Source organism: Dipodomys spectabilis, unplaced genomic scaffold (genome assembly GCF_019054845.1).
Source record: "Dipodomys spectabilis isolate Male_0828 unplaced genomic scaffold, ASM1905484v1 ptg000137l, whole genome shotgun sequence".
NCBI classification, from domain to species: domain Eukaryota; kingdom Metazoa; phylum Chordata; class Mammalia; order Rodentia; family Heteromyidae; genus Dipodomys; species Dipodomys spectabilis.
Genome location: NW_024870814.1, coordinates 10,417,363 through 10,435,636, shown reverse-complemented (window position 1 = coordinate 10,435,636; position 18,274 = coordinate 10,417,363). Strand labels below are relative to the sequence as shown.

At 38.7% G+C, this 18,274-nt stretch overlaps 1 long non-coding RNA gene and 2 gene segments (V, D, J or C); all 3 read left to right on the top strand.

The window, feature by feature from the left end:
• Nucleotides 1-18,274, top strand: part of LOC122116802 — a 438,425-nt gene that overhangs the window by 122,539 nt on the left and 297,612 nt on the right.
• Nucleotides 1,952-2,472, top strand: LOC122116698. The segment is given in 2 exon segments: nucleotides 1,952-2,021; nucleotides 2,146-2,472. Coding segments are annotated over 2 exon segments (366 nt in total).
• LOC122116735 lies at nucleotides 4,380-5,565 on the top strand. The gene is made up of 2 exons (XR_006149008.1): nucleotides 4,380-4,561; nucleotides 4,802-5,565. It is a non-coding gene; the product is annotated as an uncharacterized LOC122116735 (long non-coding RNA).

Sequence of the window (18,274 nt, the reverse complement as noted above, 5' to 3'; positions counted from 1 at the left end):
ATGGTTTGAATCATCATTACTGGTGATCTTCATTTCAATTCTAAACTAGGTGATGGCTGCCAGATTTCTCTGCTGTATAATAATTCTTTCCCTTTTACAATTTATGAAAATGTGTGGAGAAGTTTTTGATCATTTTAGAATATCCCATTTCTTATGAAAATATCATGGCGAATCCAAGGATTTACAATTGATTTAATGCGGTATATTAGCGTTTATATGGTATTCAAAATCCCTTGAAATTGGTCAGTGGGCATCCCTTTCTAGTTGATTTTCTCCACTTTTTCCTTTACCTCGCACACCAGGATTTTTTTTTTTTTTTTGGTACAAAATGGTCCAAAATTACCTTACACTTTCTTAGTTTTGATAAAAAAAATCAATTATCTCCATAAGGGTCACTTGTTTCCTTTATTGGAGAAAGTTTACAGGTACATTAGTGATGGTGCTATCTATTAATGGAACTAGAACATCATTACTATTAGATTGTGAAAAATTATCCATCCACACATTCATTCATCTAGTCTTATACATACATATATGTGTGAATTTATGGTGATTTCTCCACCTGTATGCACAGCAATAGGTTATTCTGAAATACATTCTTAGACAAAGTTCTCCTGTATTAGATTACAATTCTTTCTGTCAAGAGTATGACCATTGATCCCTCATGAATTTAGCCACATGATCAACTTTTTTGGATGATGAGAAACACCAGTTGTCACTGTCACTTTCATGATCATAGCATACAACCCCCTCACATATTTGCTCATATATTGGTCAGACTGGCATAACACTGCTGAGATGAGTCAACTTTGCATCCCATGCAGTAGTGACTTGTGGGCCCTGACAACTGCACAGGCCCATATGGATGTCCTCGTGTCTCATTCCACCTCAGCACCTTCAGTGCAGCCAGCAATGCTCTTTCTCCCTGGCATAGACAATCAGCTCTCCTCACTCTTGCTTCTAAGCCCCATGTTGCCTCCTCTCAATATGAATGACATTTCCATGTACTGCTGGCTCCTGGATTCTGTTAAAAAATTCCAACATGATCTTCCTTTCCATGGTTCTACTCGCTCTACTTGGGCCCAATATCTTTAACCCAGCTGTTAAACACAGTGTTCTCTTCTCAAATAGAAGAGACTACCAAATGAAAGGAATATATGTAGGTTTAGGCAACTCAGTAGGCTTCAGCATAACCCAAGTTTATCCTCCTTTTCAAGGAGAATCTCTGATTCAAACACAGTAGCCTTGGTTAAGATGTTTAAAAAACAGAAGTTAATATGAAGACTTCAATAATGGACATTATAAACTATACACACCCCTAGGATGGTGGAAAAGATTGGTCAGGTTTGAAGAGAAGAAAATGTCTTGCTTTTATGTATCTGCTGATGCAAGAAATTCAGAGCTATAGGAGAAAACAAGGCTGTGCTGCACAATTCACAAGTTTAACTATTTTCTAATCAATGTAATAGCTTCACATTCTTATTTCATCTCTAAGGATCACATTACAGGGCAGCAGTGCTGACAACTTGCCACATAAAGATGATCAGTGAATCAGAGCAATTCCCAAAATTCCTGCTCTGGATAATAAATGCTTGTGCCAAATGAGTGTTGTACAAACGTCTGTAAATTTCTGGAACTAACCTTTTGATGGATAGGTCTTGTCTCAGATAAAGGAATAAAAAGAAAAGAGACTTTGATCCTCAATAAGATCAGTGGTCTGCTCCACCCACAGGAAAGAAATGTGCTGATTCTCTTCTGTGGCTACAATACAGACTGTTGCCTGACCTAAGTCTCCTGAGACTCAAATTTGTGTAGACCTGCTGAGATGAGACAGCCGTACAGTTGTGTTTAACCTTGTCCAGATACTGATGATTTGCATGTGCCAGCAGCACAGCCCACTGCCCTCAGGACTTCTTCATAGGCTGCTCATAGTCGGCGTAGCAGTCTGTCCCAGTCAGCACACAGCATGGACGTGAGGATCCCTGCTCAGCTCCTGGGGCTCCTGCTGCTCTGGCTCCCAGGTAAGGATAAAGAATATTGGGCATTAAAATTCTTCAGTGTGATCCATGAATCTTTACTCTTCAAGAGAGCCTTCTTATAATTTGGTTACTAATGTGGATATTTGTTTCATGTTTCCCCGGCCAGATGCGAGGTGTGACATCCAGATGACCCAGTCCCCGTCCACCTTGTCTGCATCTGTAGGAGGCACAGCCACCATTACTTGCAGAGCCAGTGGAAACATTTATAGATATTTAGCCTGGTACCAGCAGAAACTAGGGAAAGCCCCTAAACTCCTGATCTATGCTAGTAGTAATTTGGTATCTGGAGTTCCATCCAGGTTCAGTGGCAGTGGATCTAGGACAGATTATTCTCTCACCATCAGCAGCCTGCAGCCTGAAGATGTTGCCACTTATTACTGTCAAAATTATTATGCTTACTCTCCCACAGTGATATAAGCCATGACAAAAACCTCCCAGGGAAGCAGAAGTGAGAGTCTGGGCTGCCCCAGCTGCTCCTCCTGTGCCTCCACCTGCTGACAGAGATGCTCATATATAGACAATATAGACTTGAAGAGTGTGAATTGTGTCAACACTTGAGATTCATAAAACAATAACACAAGTAACAGATATTCTAAGCAGCAATGTTTTTTTGTTATTATCAGTCCTGGGGCTTGAGTTCTTTTGCTCAAGGTTAGCACTCCAACATATTGAGCCATAGTTCCATTTCTGGAGTTCTTGTGATTAATTGGAGCTAAGACTCTCACCAAGTTTCCTGCCCAGGCCAGCTTTGAACTAGGATCATGAGATGTCAGTTTCCAGAATAGCTAGTATTACATGTATGAGCTACCATCAGGAATTGTTTATAATACAAAGAACAGATTCATTGCATCAGATTTTAGTCATTACTTCTCTGATATCTATTGTATTAACATATTTTATCAGCATCTATTAATAAGATTCTAGGATTCTCCTTATACATCTATTATGTACATTGATCATGTCCTTCTATTTTTCCCCTGTGCTCACCCTCCTGCCTCCTGGGCCCTTTTTTGGCCCACATAATTACTCTTCTATTTTGTTTTGTTTGAATGAGAAAGGCCTTTTGTTTTGGCTGTTTTAACAGAATGTCTCCAGCTCTCTTCATTTTGCTGCGGATTACAGGATTTCATGTTTCTTTATATATGTTGTATACATGTATATATATATATATATATATATACATACATACATATATGTGTGTATATGTATATGTACATATATATGTGTGCATATATGTATATGTATGTATACATATATATGTGTGTATATATACATATACACAGATATACATACATATATGGGCCAGTTCATCACTACTTTCTAATTGATTCTAGGACAACTGACCGATTTCAAATTTTCTCTACTGAGAACAGTATCACAATAAATCTATATATGCAGAAATTCCTTTATAAATATCACTTTTGTGTGTTGGCTTTATTTCAGATGTTTCCCGGGCATGAGGTCGCCAAATCATCTGGTATGTCTCTTTTTAGGTATTTTAGTAACTTCCTTTCTGTCCTCCATACTGGCTATGCTAACTTGCATTCCTACAAACTGAATTTGCCTAGTGTTGAAAGGGAATTTAAATGGAGATGATAATGTCTCATCTCCCAATCCGCTCAATCTTCTTTATTGGATCACATCATTCCACATTTTTCTGTTCTGTTCTAATTTATCAACAGGCAACAAAGTAACAGTGTATTAAATCATGTAGTTAAACCTTTACAGACCTGATCTTAAAGGAAGAACTGGGGAACCTGGATTGTGGAGATTTAGTAAGGAAAAACATGGGTTCTGTATGTAATGTATCAGTAGTCATCTTTTTTTATACATTTTTATTGTAAAAATACTGTACAGAGGGGTTACAGTTACATGAGTAAGGTAATGAGTACATATCCTATTGAGCATTGTTGCCTCCTCCTTTATTTTTCCCTACCATCCCTTCCATCCCCATGCCTTCAACTAACCCCCCACCCCTCCTTACCCCTCAACTCCCCCCCACCGACCCCCGACGTGTAAAGTTCATTTTCAACATAGTGTGTTGTACATCTCATTGCTACAATGGGTCAACCTGTATCCCTATTTAAACATTTTGTTTTTCCCTTCCCCTCCCCAAATTATAAAAATATATATACAATATGCAGGGCACTGAAATAAAATACAGTGAAAACAGGGGTTATACCATGGGGGAGGAACATACCAATGAAACAAACAAAATCACATAGTACACTATACATACATTATAAACAATAGCAAGAAAGAAAAAAATAATTTGTGTCCCTATCTTGGGGTTCATTTCACTTAATATCATCTTATATGGTCATACGTACATAGCTTTTGACCTTTTTTGCTTGTCCTAAACTTATACTAATTATTGCAAATAAGATTATTATTTTCTTTAAAAGTCTATACATGAAATACTACTTTGGATTCACCATTTTAATTTAGTCCTGGGATTACACTTGAGACTTCTGAAGGAGAACCAACAAGTGGTTTTGGGTTTCCCTATCATCTGAATTGAGGTAAGTAATTTTTGCTTGTAAAGAATATGTTTGCAATGTATTCTGTGGTCATGTATTTCTCCTGATGTTTTACAAAATGTGAATTTGTTTATGGAAAAATGTGCATTGCATCTATATCCAAGATCAGATTGGTGGTTTGAGAGAACAGAATGGCTGCAGGCCAAGAGTCCTTGTCTCTTGTAGCTGTACTGCTGCAGAGTTGTAATCCTTCTGAGTTACAAGAATATCCTTCTTCCCTAGGGAGTCGCTTGAAACTGAAACTACAGGTGTTGGGGATCCTTCCACAGGCTTAATTAGCAGTGGCCTTGTTGGATCTGTTTCTTGAAGCTTTGCAGGAATCTACTCCATAACAGTTTCTAAGAATGTGTAATTTGACATTCTAGAATGTGCACTTTTCTGCCTGTTATTCATATTTACAATCATCAGCAAGAATAGCCACTCCACACAGGAACAAGGGAAGCCAGTTTACTCCAAGAACATCACCTACACATTTTGTTGCTAATCAACATACTATCTAGTGGACTTGCCAGAAGTGGGCAGTTGTGCAGGCTTTCAAACCTGAAGTCAAACAAGAATAGAGGAGCATCTGAGTTCTCTTCCCCTGCAGCAAGGTTGGCCCCACTGTGGACCTGGGGAATGGACTACTGCTGTTATCTATCCTATGAACAGGATAGATCCAATGAAGAAACACACAGAGTCTATGAAATTTAGGCTTGAACTTTTTAGTTTGAAACTTTTGTTGCCCAGCGGTAATGATGATGAAAATAATTGATACCTTGTAAATTATGTTTTCATTATTTTAAGTATTTGCATAAGAATTTGCCATTCTCCAAATCAGGTTACGAGTTCAATACATTATGTCAGCCCTTGCATCATTCTCCCCCATTAATCCAAGGAAATTTGATACTTGAATTGCCCACTCTGTCAGAATGACTGAAGGAGCACTATGTGAGGGGTCGAATTTCTGGGAGCAATGAAATATATTAAAGAGTGATACCACTTTTTCTGGGTCTCCAAATTCTTTCTGGTTGACAAGACACTCTGATTATTGTTGTGACATTATAAGGCTCCAATTGCAATAGAAGATAGGGACTTGAATGAAGACACTGCATTTTTCATAGGGTCCTTCATGATCCATGAGGTGTCAGGACTTTCTGGCATTCTTACATTCCTAGTGGAACTTTTGATCTCTGCCTTTTCTCTTCCTCTCTATGTTTCCAAATTCAGTGATGTGATGTTGATTTGAATTTTACTTGGGAGTCATTGTTTTGCAATAGATCATGATGAGTCCAGGGTTTTAGGTTTATCTTAATCCTGGTTCCATCTTGCTTGGCTGGAAGAAGTGAAAAATTAATTTCTCTTTGACAAATATGTTTAGCATTACTGGTAAGAACTTCCAGGTTGCTGAATAAGACCACACTCAAAGGACAGAATATGGAGGTCCCTAAACAAAGAGCAATACTTAGGCAATTATTAGGTGGGCATTAAGGAGCACATGGCTTTTGTAAGGGTCATATATTTGAGGAAACAGTATTATCTTCGACATTTGTAGAAAAGTGATTTTTCTTACAAAGCAAAAATAATTTCAGCATATGGTTAAGGAATTTTATTTTATATTGCAAATTATTTGAAACATTTTTACCTTTACAGATGGGTTGTAAGTGGAGTAAAAAATTGCATTTTGTTCTCATTCATTTCAGAATATGCCCTCATAGTTTTACACCCTAAAAATTTCTTAAAAACAGGGCATTCTCTAATCTGACCCAATAAAATGATGGTATCCTAAATCATGCCTGGTGGACTGCAAGACCATTTTGACTTTGACAATTGTAACAGCATTTGTGACAAAAGGACCCACTTACAGGTTGCCTTAACTGGCCTAGATCTCAGTCTGCTTTTAATTCAGAACAGTTTTGTGGTCCTTCCTTGAATATCATAATCTGGCTCTTTTATACATTACATACCCTCACTACTTAGAGTCATATGGTTTCTATCACTACACAATTACAACTCTGAATGTTCATTAGAAACATTCTTATATGTTCATATAATATTTTTACCATATTTGCCTATTTTAACTGTTTTTTCTCTCTCTATCCAATGAGTACCCATACCCAGAGAGGACCTACTTTACCATTCTATCACTAATTTTGTTTCTCAATTTTTAATGTTTAAGCAGTTGTACAAAAGAATTGCCATTTAAAAAACCACACATCATTTAAATAAGAATTCAGGTGGACCCATTGCAACAATGAGATATAAAAGTCCTTATGAGGAAAACAAAATTTACAAATTTGTCAGGGAGGGGGGAGTTGGCTGGGAGGGTGGGAGGAGGATGGGAAGGGATGGGAAGGGGAAACAAAGGAGGAGGCTACAATGCTTGATAAGAAATGTACTCATTATCTTGCCCATGTAATTGTAACCACTCTGTACAGTATTTTCACAATAAAAAAATAAATAAGCAAGTTATGAATACAATGCAAATTGATCAATGTCATCCCTTAAAACATTCTCAGTATCCATCCCTACCCACTCTTTGTGCACTCTTCATAATCTGGGTGCTGTCCCTGTGCTCTTCAGCTCAAGGTGATTGCTCTACTGCTTGAAACACAGTGTTACTTCTGGTTTTCTAGTGGTTTGTTGGAGGTAAGAGTCTGACAGACTTTCCTGACCAGACTGGCTTTGAACTGAGATGCTCAGATCTCAGTCTCCTGAGTAGCTAGGATTGCAGGAGTGAGCCACCAGCACCTGACTTTGCAGTGAATTCTTATCCCCATTCTCCTTTTCTCAGCTTCATTCTTCTTCCCCTTTGCCCTTGATCCCACTCCATTCCATTCAAGTGCCTGCCCTCTACTGTTGTTTTGTTGAAATTTGACTTCACCATTCTAAGGGATTATACTAGAGTGCTGTGTGGAATCTACCATCTTCCAATGAATATATTTGTATATATTTGTATACCAACTAACCTAATTACTAATAAATTTATAAGCTAAATCTGGCTTCCATACATAAGGGAAAACAGGCATCCTTTGTCTCATTCATTTTTCTTTAAATCTGCACTATAAGATTTTCTTTTTAAATTTATTTATTTATTTATTTTTATTGTGAAACTACCGTAAGGAGTTGTTACAATTACATGGGCAAGGCAATGAGCTCATTTCTTATCAAGCATTGTTGCCTCCTCCTTTGTTTCCCCTTCCATCTCCCCCCACCCCTTGCCCGACACACCCGCACCCCTTGCCCAGCCAAAGTTGTAAAGTTCATTTTTCAACATAACGTCTTGTATATCTCATTGTTGCAATGGGTCCACCTGTATCCCTATTTAAGCAATTTCTTTTTCCCTTCCCCTCCACAAATTATACCAGCATCAAATACAGTGAAACCAGAGGTTATACGATGGGGGAGGGACATACAAAGCATCAAAGAAATCATCTTATAAATATGTTAGAAACAACTGCAAGAAAGAAAAAAAAAACATGCATCTGAACCAGGGCAAGCAAAAGGCCATGTGCTTCTGGGGTCACAATGAGCCCTGTCAGGTTCACTGGTTTCCAGCTAGCTATGTTTATGGAAGCACCATGCCTCACTCTTCCCTAAATGTCGTATTTCACTGGACACATGGAGATCTCAATACTGTAAAATGAGGAGTTCCAAAGATGATTTCAAATTTCAAAAGGCAACATTGGGAGGAAAGGAAGGAAGATGTGGCAATGTTTAAAAGGAAATGTACTATTTACCTGACTCATGTAACTATAAGTCCTCCATATGTCACCTTTCCAATAAAATGTAAATAGAGGCAGGTAAAAAATAGTGTTGTTTTAATGTTTTTCCTCAGCAGCCAGGGCAAAAATTTAGCAAACCTCACACCTGTAAGCCTGTAACTGTGATAATATGGAATGCATAGGTAAGAGTACTGGGTTCTGTGAGCACCCTCAGAACAAAGCATGGGATTCTCCCTCAAAAATGTGCTAGAGTCAAAGTGCTGGAATGTGGTCATTTACCAAGATTGTTTGAATTCCTGAATACAAACTTCAGTCCCAACAAATAAAAACAATAGCATCAAAATTGGTACTGATGATGGTCAATATGCCTTAAGTAGCTGTATGTGTGCCCACACACTTTGCATCATAGATATTCTTTTTGGAGAATTACATGTTATTTAATAAATAAGAATGCTATTTGTAACTAAGGTTTATAGAAAAAAAATTGAGAACAGAAATGTGAAGGTGTCCAATGATGCTAATCAGTATCAGCTGATTTTGAACTGTTACTCACAAGTGCTTCTGAGACCACTCACTGTGCACAGAGTACTTTCTGACACTGTCCAGTCAGACAATGATTGCCCAAATTCTGATTATCACTTGCAGGCAGGTAGTCTGATTACACCATTAATCACACTGCCTCCATCTTTATCCTTAATCACTCTCCTCCGTGCTCTTTCTGCAACTCAGGATCATATCCCACATAGGCTTCTCTGAGACCATGAATGGAGGATTTCTTGTCAGGGAGTCTTGTAGGACCCAGGGATTCCTGTTTTTCAAAATGCAGGATTCAGTTCCGGGTCTTAAATTGTACTTGGAAAAAGAAAAAATGTAACAGGAATATTGTTATTTTGTGTGTAGTGTCAGTCCTGGGGCTTGACCTCAGGGCTTGGGCACTGTCCCTACGTTTATGTTCTGAGTTAACATTCTACCATTTGATCCACAGCTCCACTTTCAGCTTTTTTTGGTGCTTAATTGAATACAAGAGTCTTACAGCCTGTCTTGCCTAAACGACCTTTAAATTGTGATCCTCAGATCTCAGCCCAAGTAGCTAGGATTACAGGTGTGAGCTACCCATGCCAGGCTAATTACTGTTTTTAATGCCTATAAGAATGAGACAAGGCCACCTTATTAAAGATGTTAGAACATCTTCAGTCTGTACTCAACAAGTGCTCTTTGAGTTTTTAAAGGGAAACTATTTCAAGAAGAAATGTTAAAAGTACAACACAAAGTAGATTTTCCCTGAACCATCTGAAGCAAATTGAAGAAGTAAGAAACATACTCTTGTGTATTTCTATTTATTTGCAACAAATAAGAAATCAGCATTCGTACTCCAGGAAGATAACCTTAATATACAAGTCTAATTCTTTCTTAGGCTCATGTCAAATACTGACAATTATCCCCCATTGTTTTTTGTCACATAATAGTTCAGTCTAGGTCATATTGTCCTAGATCTGCCTTTCCTTCTCTTCCCTGGAAATCTTCCAAAGTCTCTTCAGTCCCCTGATCTTATCAGTCTTGAGGATCACAACCACTTATACTCCTGAATGTCCTTTGGTGTGGACTTGTGCACTTTCCATCAAAGTTAGACTCAAGAATCCATGCTTAGAGGAATGTACAGCAGTACTTCTGAGTTCTTCCCAGGATATCCACTTGAAAGTCCCTGTTTTCACTCAGTTCCATTACTGATGATCTTCACTTCAATTCTATTCTAAGGTAATGGTTGTTTGATTTTTCTTAGCTCCATTATTTTTTCTTGGAAATTAAGTTGCTCAGTGGAAAGAACTTGATGGCTTATAACCATCACATTCCTTGTTGAAATATACTTATGGATCCAAGTTTCTACAGCGGAATGTAAAATTATCTTTGTTACTTGATAGGGAAAACACCACAAAGTTGGTCAATGGGCATAAAATACAGTTGGCTTCTCATCACATTTGACAATTTCCTCATTTTTCATTATTAAAATATTTTTATGGAATATGTATGTTTTTTAATTGTGAAAATACCGTAAGGAGGGGTTACAATTACATGGGCAAGGTAATGAGTACATTTCTTATTAAGCATTATTGCCTCCTCCTTTGTTCCCCTTCCCATCCCTTCGGATCTCCTCCCGACATCCCCCTCTTCCCTCCCACCCCAACTTGGCCATAGTTGTAAAGATTGTTTTTTGATATAACGTCTTGTACATTTCATTGTTACAATGGGTCCAACTGTATCCCTATTTAAATGATTTGTTTTTTCCCTTCCCCTCCACAAATTATACCAACTTTAAACACAGCAAAACAGGTGTTATACCGTGGGGGAGGGACATACAAAGCAACAAAGAAATCATCTTATAAGTATGTTAAAAACAGTGAAAAGAAAGAAAAAAAAAACATTTGAATCCTGATCTTGGGATTCATTTCACCTAACATCAAATTATCTGACCATTTCTGCTTGTCTCAGACATATATTAGTTATAAATTACATTTATTTTTGCCAGTCCCGGGACTTGAATTCAGGGCCTAGGCACTGTGCTTGAGCTTCTTTTGCTCAAGACTAGCACTCTACTACGTGAGTCACAGCTCCACTTCCAGCTTTTTCTGTTTATCTGTTACTGAGAAATCAAACCTGGGGCTTCATGCATGCTAAGTGAACACTATCACTAAGCCACATTCCCAGGCCTCATTAGAATTTGTATCATAAAAAGGATGTTGAACTTTGTCAAAAGATTTTCTGGATAAGTTAAAGTAATCATGCTATTTTTTAAACCTTGATTCTGTTTAAGTACTGCATTATGTTTGATTTCTATATGGTGAGAATTTTTTTTCAGCATAGAAACCAATATGCCTGATCATGTTTTATGATCTTTTAATGTGAAGCTGAATTTGATTTGTAAATATTTTATTGAGAATTATTGTGCCTAAGTTCATCAAAAAGATTGGTCTATAATTCTTTTTTGTTGTTGGAATTCTCTTTTGGGAATGAGTGTAATACTTGTTCCATAAAATCAGTTGAGTAGAGTAACATGCCTTCCATTTCTGTCGCGACCGCCTTGACCCGCAAGGATGATGTGACAACAGGTTCTTCTTTCAGGCGGTTTATTCAGGACCTTTTACAACATTTTCTCTCCTGCTTCTTCTGCCCGCTTCTTCCTGCTTCTCTGTCCCTCCGCCCCTGCGCTCCGGTTATAAGCCTCCTGGATGGCCAATCCTGAAGTGCCACGTGGCATATACCGATAGGGCTGCAAACACGGAAGCAAACTAGGAGCCAAGTCATAGACATATAAGGAGTTGTTTTTTACAGAGAGCACTCGTCACCGGGAAGATGGAAGGCGGGAGCCAGCGCCATCTTTGGTCGCAGCCGCGCCAGCTACAATGTTGCTTTTGTGGCCTCACCATCTTTGGGCGCGGCTCCTGCAGCTCTCCACACATTTCTATTTATCTAAAAACTATGAGGGTTATAGGTGTTAGTTATTTTATAGTAATAAAATTTCACAATAAAAAACAATTAAAAAATAAAATAAAGTGACCAAACTTAAACTTTTCAATAAATATCTAGAAACTAAATAAGAATGACTCACTACTTAATGAAAAGGCATCTTTATTTAAGAAAACTGTAAAACATGCCTGGAAAGGGTTGAAGAATTAGGGCGCAGGCAAACAGGAGGAATCATGAAGGCATGTCCCTCTCTAGGGAACACATATAAGATCTCTCTTGCCTCTCTTTTTATTATTTATTTATTCATTTTAATTGTGAAAATACTGTACAGAGGGGTTACAATTACATGGGAAAGATAATGAGTACATTTCTTATCAAGCATTGTAGCCTCCTCCTTTATTTCCCCTTCCCATTCTTCCCATCCTCCCCCTGCCCTCCCACCCAATCCTCCTACTGCCCTTTGCCTTTCTTTTTATGATATGTATTTTTATTGTGAAGGTACTGTACATAGGGGTTACAATTACATGAGTAAGGTAATGAGTCCATTTCCTCTATTGTTTTCCCTTACCATTCCTTTTCTCTCCAACTCCTTTCTCTCTAAACCCTCCCCCCAGTAAAGTTGTAAAGTTTGTTTTCAACATAGTGTCATGTACATCTTATTGTTACAATGGTCATCCTGTATCCTTATTTCAGCATTTTGTCATTTCCCTTCCCCTCCTCAAATTAGAAATAGGTATATACAAGATGCAGGACACCGGAATCAAATACAGTGAAAACAGGGGTTGTACAATGGAGGAAAAACATACAAAGAAAAACTCACAAAGTATATTATTAGTACATTAAAAAGAACAACAAGAAAGATAAAATCTCTTGTGCCCCTTTCTTGGGGTTCATTGGCTTAGTATCAGGTTATATGGTCATTTGTACATAGCTTTTGACCACTTCTGCTTGTCCTAGACATATACTAGTTATTGCAGATAAGGGAAACCATGGGACCTTTGTTTCTTTGAGACTGGCTTACTTCATTAATATAATTTTTTCCAAGTTTCTTGATCATAGTTAATGATTCTAACTAACAGGAGAGGCCCCACCCTCCTGGTGTCACTTTGTTTCTCTTCTGACAGTTTGTCTCTCACAACTGCACTCACCAGGATTTTTGCATATTGCTCCCTGGGGAGTAGCTTCTCTGCAAGTCCACCATAAAAGCTCAGCTCTAAGCTTGCCTGGGCTGACAAGGACTGCTTACTCTCAGAATCAGTTGCCCTGCTCAACTCCTGGGGCTGCTCATGTTCTGGATCCCAGGTAAGAACACACCAGAGCTGAGGAAGGAGATGGGGAGGGGCTGAGCTCTGGTGCCCAATTCTTCCCATGCGTGTTGTATCCAGTGGTGAGACGTGCACATTTTCCCTCCTGGATGGGTAGATGATATATGTATCTGTGAGAGTGAGGAAGATTCCAGAAGGACCAAAGAACCTTGTTCTGCTTAGGACTAGATAAGCAGAAAGTGCTGGTAAATTCTAGAAGTCCTCATGGTTTACAACTATCAGTGTGTGTGTGTGTATGTGTGTTGTGTGTGCGGTGTTTAATGAAGATTTTGGATCATAAAACATTATTTAATATTTTATAGTCCAGTATTAGTTAGGAAAGAAACTTGCAATTAAACTTGTCCACTTCTCTCTTTAGGATCCGGTGGGGTTGCTCTATTGACCCAAACTCCACTCTCCCTGCCTGTCACCCTTGGAGATCAGGCCTCCATCTCCTGCAGGTCTAGTGAGACCCTCCTGTACAGTAATGGAAAAACATATCTGTGTTGGTTCGTGAAGAAGCCAGGCCAGTCTCCACAGCGACTGATCTATTGAGTTTCCAACCGAGAAAGCAGAGTCCCAGACAAATCCAGTGTAGTAGGTCAATCACAGATTTCACACTGACAATCAGCAGGGTGAAAAACCAGAATGGTAGACATTTTGATTCACATGGCCTCCAAAGAGTAACCTTGCAACCCCAACCCCATTCCAATAACAGTCTTCAGATTTGGGGAATCTTCCTTGGAAGGGGAGCACTTAAGTTGGGACAGATGGTCTCCTCTTCTTGACAGTTTCCATGTCAGGTCCCTGAAGAGGAACTTGGGGAACTTTACATATGGTCAACAAAATTCACTATACATAGAAACTGCTACTAAAACTTAGAAAAAAAGCCAACTAAAAAGAAAGCAAATTGGGCTAGGAATCAACACTAAAGTGCAGGTTGGAGCTAACTATTCACTGGTCATTGGACTTCACATTTTTACCTTCTCTCTTAGCTTCTGAAGTACTGTTCTCCATTACATTTTTGTGCCCAAATATAGGGAAAAGATAACTTTATTCTCACACTCAACTCTTTTGGAGAACTGTGGGTTTTTTTCTCAAAAATATGTAATTCAGTTCTCTGGTACATATTGATAAATCATCAGGTCCATCCACTTCAGGGCTGAACCTTACAAGATTGCCCCCCTTCAGATGTCAATCATCATCCCTTCTTTGTTAGATCATTTTCTAGGATGCTTCACAGTCCTCAGAAGAAGTTTACACCTAGATTATGGATTATAAAAGGACATCACTCAGGAATTAGAATATTCCATGCTCTCTCCAGATGTGCCACTTTTCAGCCAGAGAGGTGTTTAACCACTTATAAACTCACTGAAACTTGTGATTTTATTATTACAGAAGCAGAACATGGTAGAAACATAGCCTTGAGTCACAGGAGCATAGGCAAAACATAATCTTGACTTGGTCAGCATGATCAATACTATCAAAGCTATTGACACTATTTTAGAAATTATTTTTATTATAAGCTCCTAACACAGCATTTTAATGCAGCTGGTGATAAGTCTCAGCTGTCAATAGCTTTCTGCAAAGCTGCCAGTTTGGTAAACTTGAGTGAGGGAGCGATGTTCTTTTGCTTTTTATCAAGGTTGAGGAAAGGACAAAAGCTGAGGACTGTCAGCCTTTGTCTGGGGTTTTTCTTTACCAGGAGGTTTTTGCCCTTTATCAATACTTTTGTTTTGTTTTCTGATTTCACAGGTTTGTACCCATGGCTATTCTTTTCCCAGGGAAAAGGGGAGAAAGTACATTTCTAACTGCAGGAGGGACTGAGACCAGAAAACAGGAAGAAATTTCTGCCAGTGAATAGTAACTCGGATATTACAGAAAAACAAAGATCTGGTGTTTTAATGCATTAAGCTGTTCATTGTAATCAAATTATCTGACTTATCAAAAATGTAAAGGATTATTGCATTATTTTGAAGAGGAACTTTAGTTTATAAGTTTTTGCTAACACCAAAACTTGATGACTTTTCTTGGGAGTTTAAAACAGCTCATGTTTTTACATGATGATGACAGGCAGAAACTTACTGGTAGAACAAACTCCAGAGTCCATTTCAGGGGTTCCACAGAGCAAGGGCACCTGGGGCTGAGGAATGTCTCTCAGAGGCCTTCCACTAGGTGCGCCCATGTGGCCTGTCCCCTGACACAGGTGTCAGGTCATGACAGGGGTGGTCCTGTTCAGGCAAGAATAGGATCTCACTGGGGCCTCCAGATGAAGTGGACTGACCCCTGGACAAAATCACAGACGCTGACCAGTATCTTAAAAGACAGTTTATTCAATTGACCAGCCAGGGCTAACTCTGTAGACTTTTCTTCCAAATAAACCTGTGCTAGTGTTTAAGCTATCTCTTTGTCTATCTTCTGTGGCTTTTAGGGGCCTAATAGCTATGTATCTTCTTTTGCTTGTTTCTCATTCCTCCAGTGTTAAGATACTGACTGAATACTTGAAGCTTATGGCACAAATGCAGTACAAAGAGCAGTGTTACTCTAATAGTAATCCCCAAACCCAAACATGTGTTAATATAGAACCTATTAGAAACTCAAAAATTCTCAGCAGCCCCAGCTACATTGAATCTGAAGCTACATTTCAAACTCCCAAATAATTTATATGCACATTACTGTTCATAAAGTAATGCTATAGGCTGGATCTTAAGTGTCCACCTAATGCCTGTGTTTTAAAGACTCAGCCCTTAGCTTCTTGGAGATGGTGCAAATGAGAATGTAAGACCTAGTGGGATGTCTTCTGGTTATTTAGGGTGTGTCATGGGAGGTCTTCTGGTTATGTAGGGTGTGTCCTTGAAGTGAAAAATAGGACCCCAGATTTTTCTTGACCATGAAGTGAATAGTTTTCCTACACCATACACCCATCATGTCATCCCCATCCTCCACATAGGAGGCCTTAACACAGTAGGTCTGCCCAATTATAGATTGGAACCACAAAATTTTTGAGCCAAAATAAGCCTTTCTAAGGTGACTATCAAGTATTTGTAATAGCAACACAAAATTAACTCCAGCCTAATTGTAAAGAAGTCCCCAAAATATTTTCAAAATCTTGTATTCATGACATCACTGCTAAAGACAGATTACTTCCTGGTGTGTATGTATAACTTACATAATAGTTTCTCACCATGCCTCAATGGACCACCGTGAGCACATACCTACTTTGCAGATTGCTGACTAGCACACTGAGTGAACATAGCATTTGACTACTTGCTCTGCCACTGCTCAGCTTTATTCCAGGAAAGACTGCAGAGCGAAAAAAAGATTGCAGAGGGAGAAGCAGATAAACTGATAACCAGAACCAAAGCTCCAATAAAATGAAAACTACCCTTGCTCACTAACAGGCAGGCTCACCACTAATGGGTGCCTACATTTTCAGAATAAGTAATGGGAGATGCTTATGATTCAATGGTTAAACAGAAAATAATAATAAACACTTCAGATTTGAAAGCAGCCCCCTCATGGAAAAGAATGAAAACAGAAAAGTTTGAAGATAGACATATCCGAGTTAACATAATGCTTCTTCCATTCTAAGACTTTTAAATCTTGTTAGCACAGTCTTTAGTCTATTTTCTGTATTTTTGCTTACGATAACTTATGCCAAAGATATAAAAGGCAAACAAGAACCCTCAGACTGGAGCAATAACTGGCCAGATGGGGAACAGGAAAGGTGAAAGTGATGGAGATGAAGATGATTGAAGTATGTTCCATAAAGGTGCCCATAAAAAGGGGAAGAGGGATCAAATTCTGTTAAAAGTACACCGTGTATACATGGAAGTAACAGTAAAATCCCTTTGTATAAGATACAGTTTTAAATTGGGCTTTTCCAAAGCTATCCCAAATAAGGAGTTTCAGTTCATCAGAGCAGTTGTTGGAAATACCTTGATGTTTTCTCCTATATGACACCTCATATCCCAACTCAAAAGGAAGCCAGCAAGGCATAATTTACTTCTGCAGAAGAATCTGATACTGGCAGGAAGCCAAGCAAGCATGCTGAGCAGGCAGTCCACCATGTCTCTCACTCATCAGAACTTTGGGATCATAATCTTTCTTGCTCAGATAAACTTTCAAACTAGGAAAAACCATGATATCTGGTCAAAGATTGTCAGAAAAGCAGTCTTAGCTTCTTGTAAGATAGCAGCTATCCTTTAAACGGCAGTGCTTATGTCAAGCACTTTGGTAGAAAAGATTCTAACTCCTACAGTCCTGCTTTGTTTTATCTTTTTTCAAACCTAGTCAGCTTTAACAGACTTTCCCATTCATCAGTATCCAAAGGGAGAATATTTAAGAAATGGGTCTTTGTTTTGCTCTCATTCTTACAGCCACCAACAGAGGCATTGCTATGAAAACAAGTGCTAGAGGCAAATTTGGACAACACTATTCCTTTGTCTTCCAAATTATTGATCAACAAGCTAGTAAATGGTTCACCTTTTGCCAGCCTTCAATCTATGTAAGGCCTTTGTGCAGCACTGGTGTCTAATCACCACAGAGATAATTCCCTTTCCAGCCTACATACCTAGAGATAGTCTTTCAATGCCATCCTACTAGTGGCACTTAGTTGTTCTGTTATTACCTTGATGGTATCTAGTATAATTACCAAGGTTCTGCTGATAATAAATCTAATCTAATCAACTAATGGATCTAACCCAAGCTACATTTTATAGGTATTACCAGTTTAAAGCTAGAAATCAAATAGCAGGTTTTGATTAGGAACTCTTTGGGAGACCCCAATAGCATCTACACAAATATGACAGTTGGAAGACTCTCTGGGGATGAATCTCACTCCTTACTTGATGTTAGCATTTTCTCAACCTGGTCATTCTCAAATAGATTGAGTAAAATGGATGTATGTGGAACCAAAGTGCAGTTTCCAACCCAGTTAGCCAGTAAGGTCTCCAATACTGGTCCTCTGCAACACCAGACACCTTTCTAGGACTTAAATAAAGTTGATTTTGGGTTGTATTTTTTCCTTTGATGATCCAACTTTGCTCATTAATAGTTGGCAGGGTTGAGCTGACTGATTAAGTAGTGGGCCTGGCTCAACTGAGGTCATGTGGTGGTTCCCACCTCTTCAATTACCCTGGAAGATCCAGGGTATAAACAGAGTTTATCTTTATAATAGTAAATGTACTCATTATCTTGCTCATGTAACTGTAACTCCTTCTGCA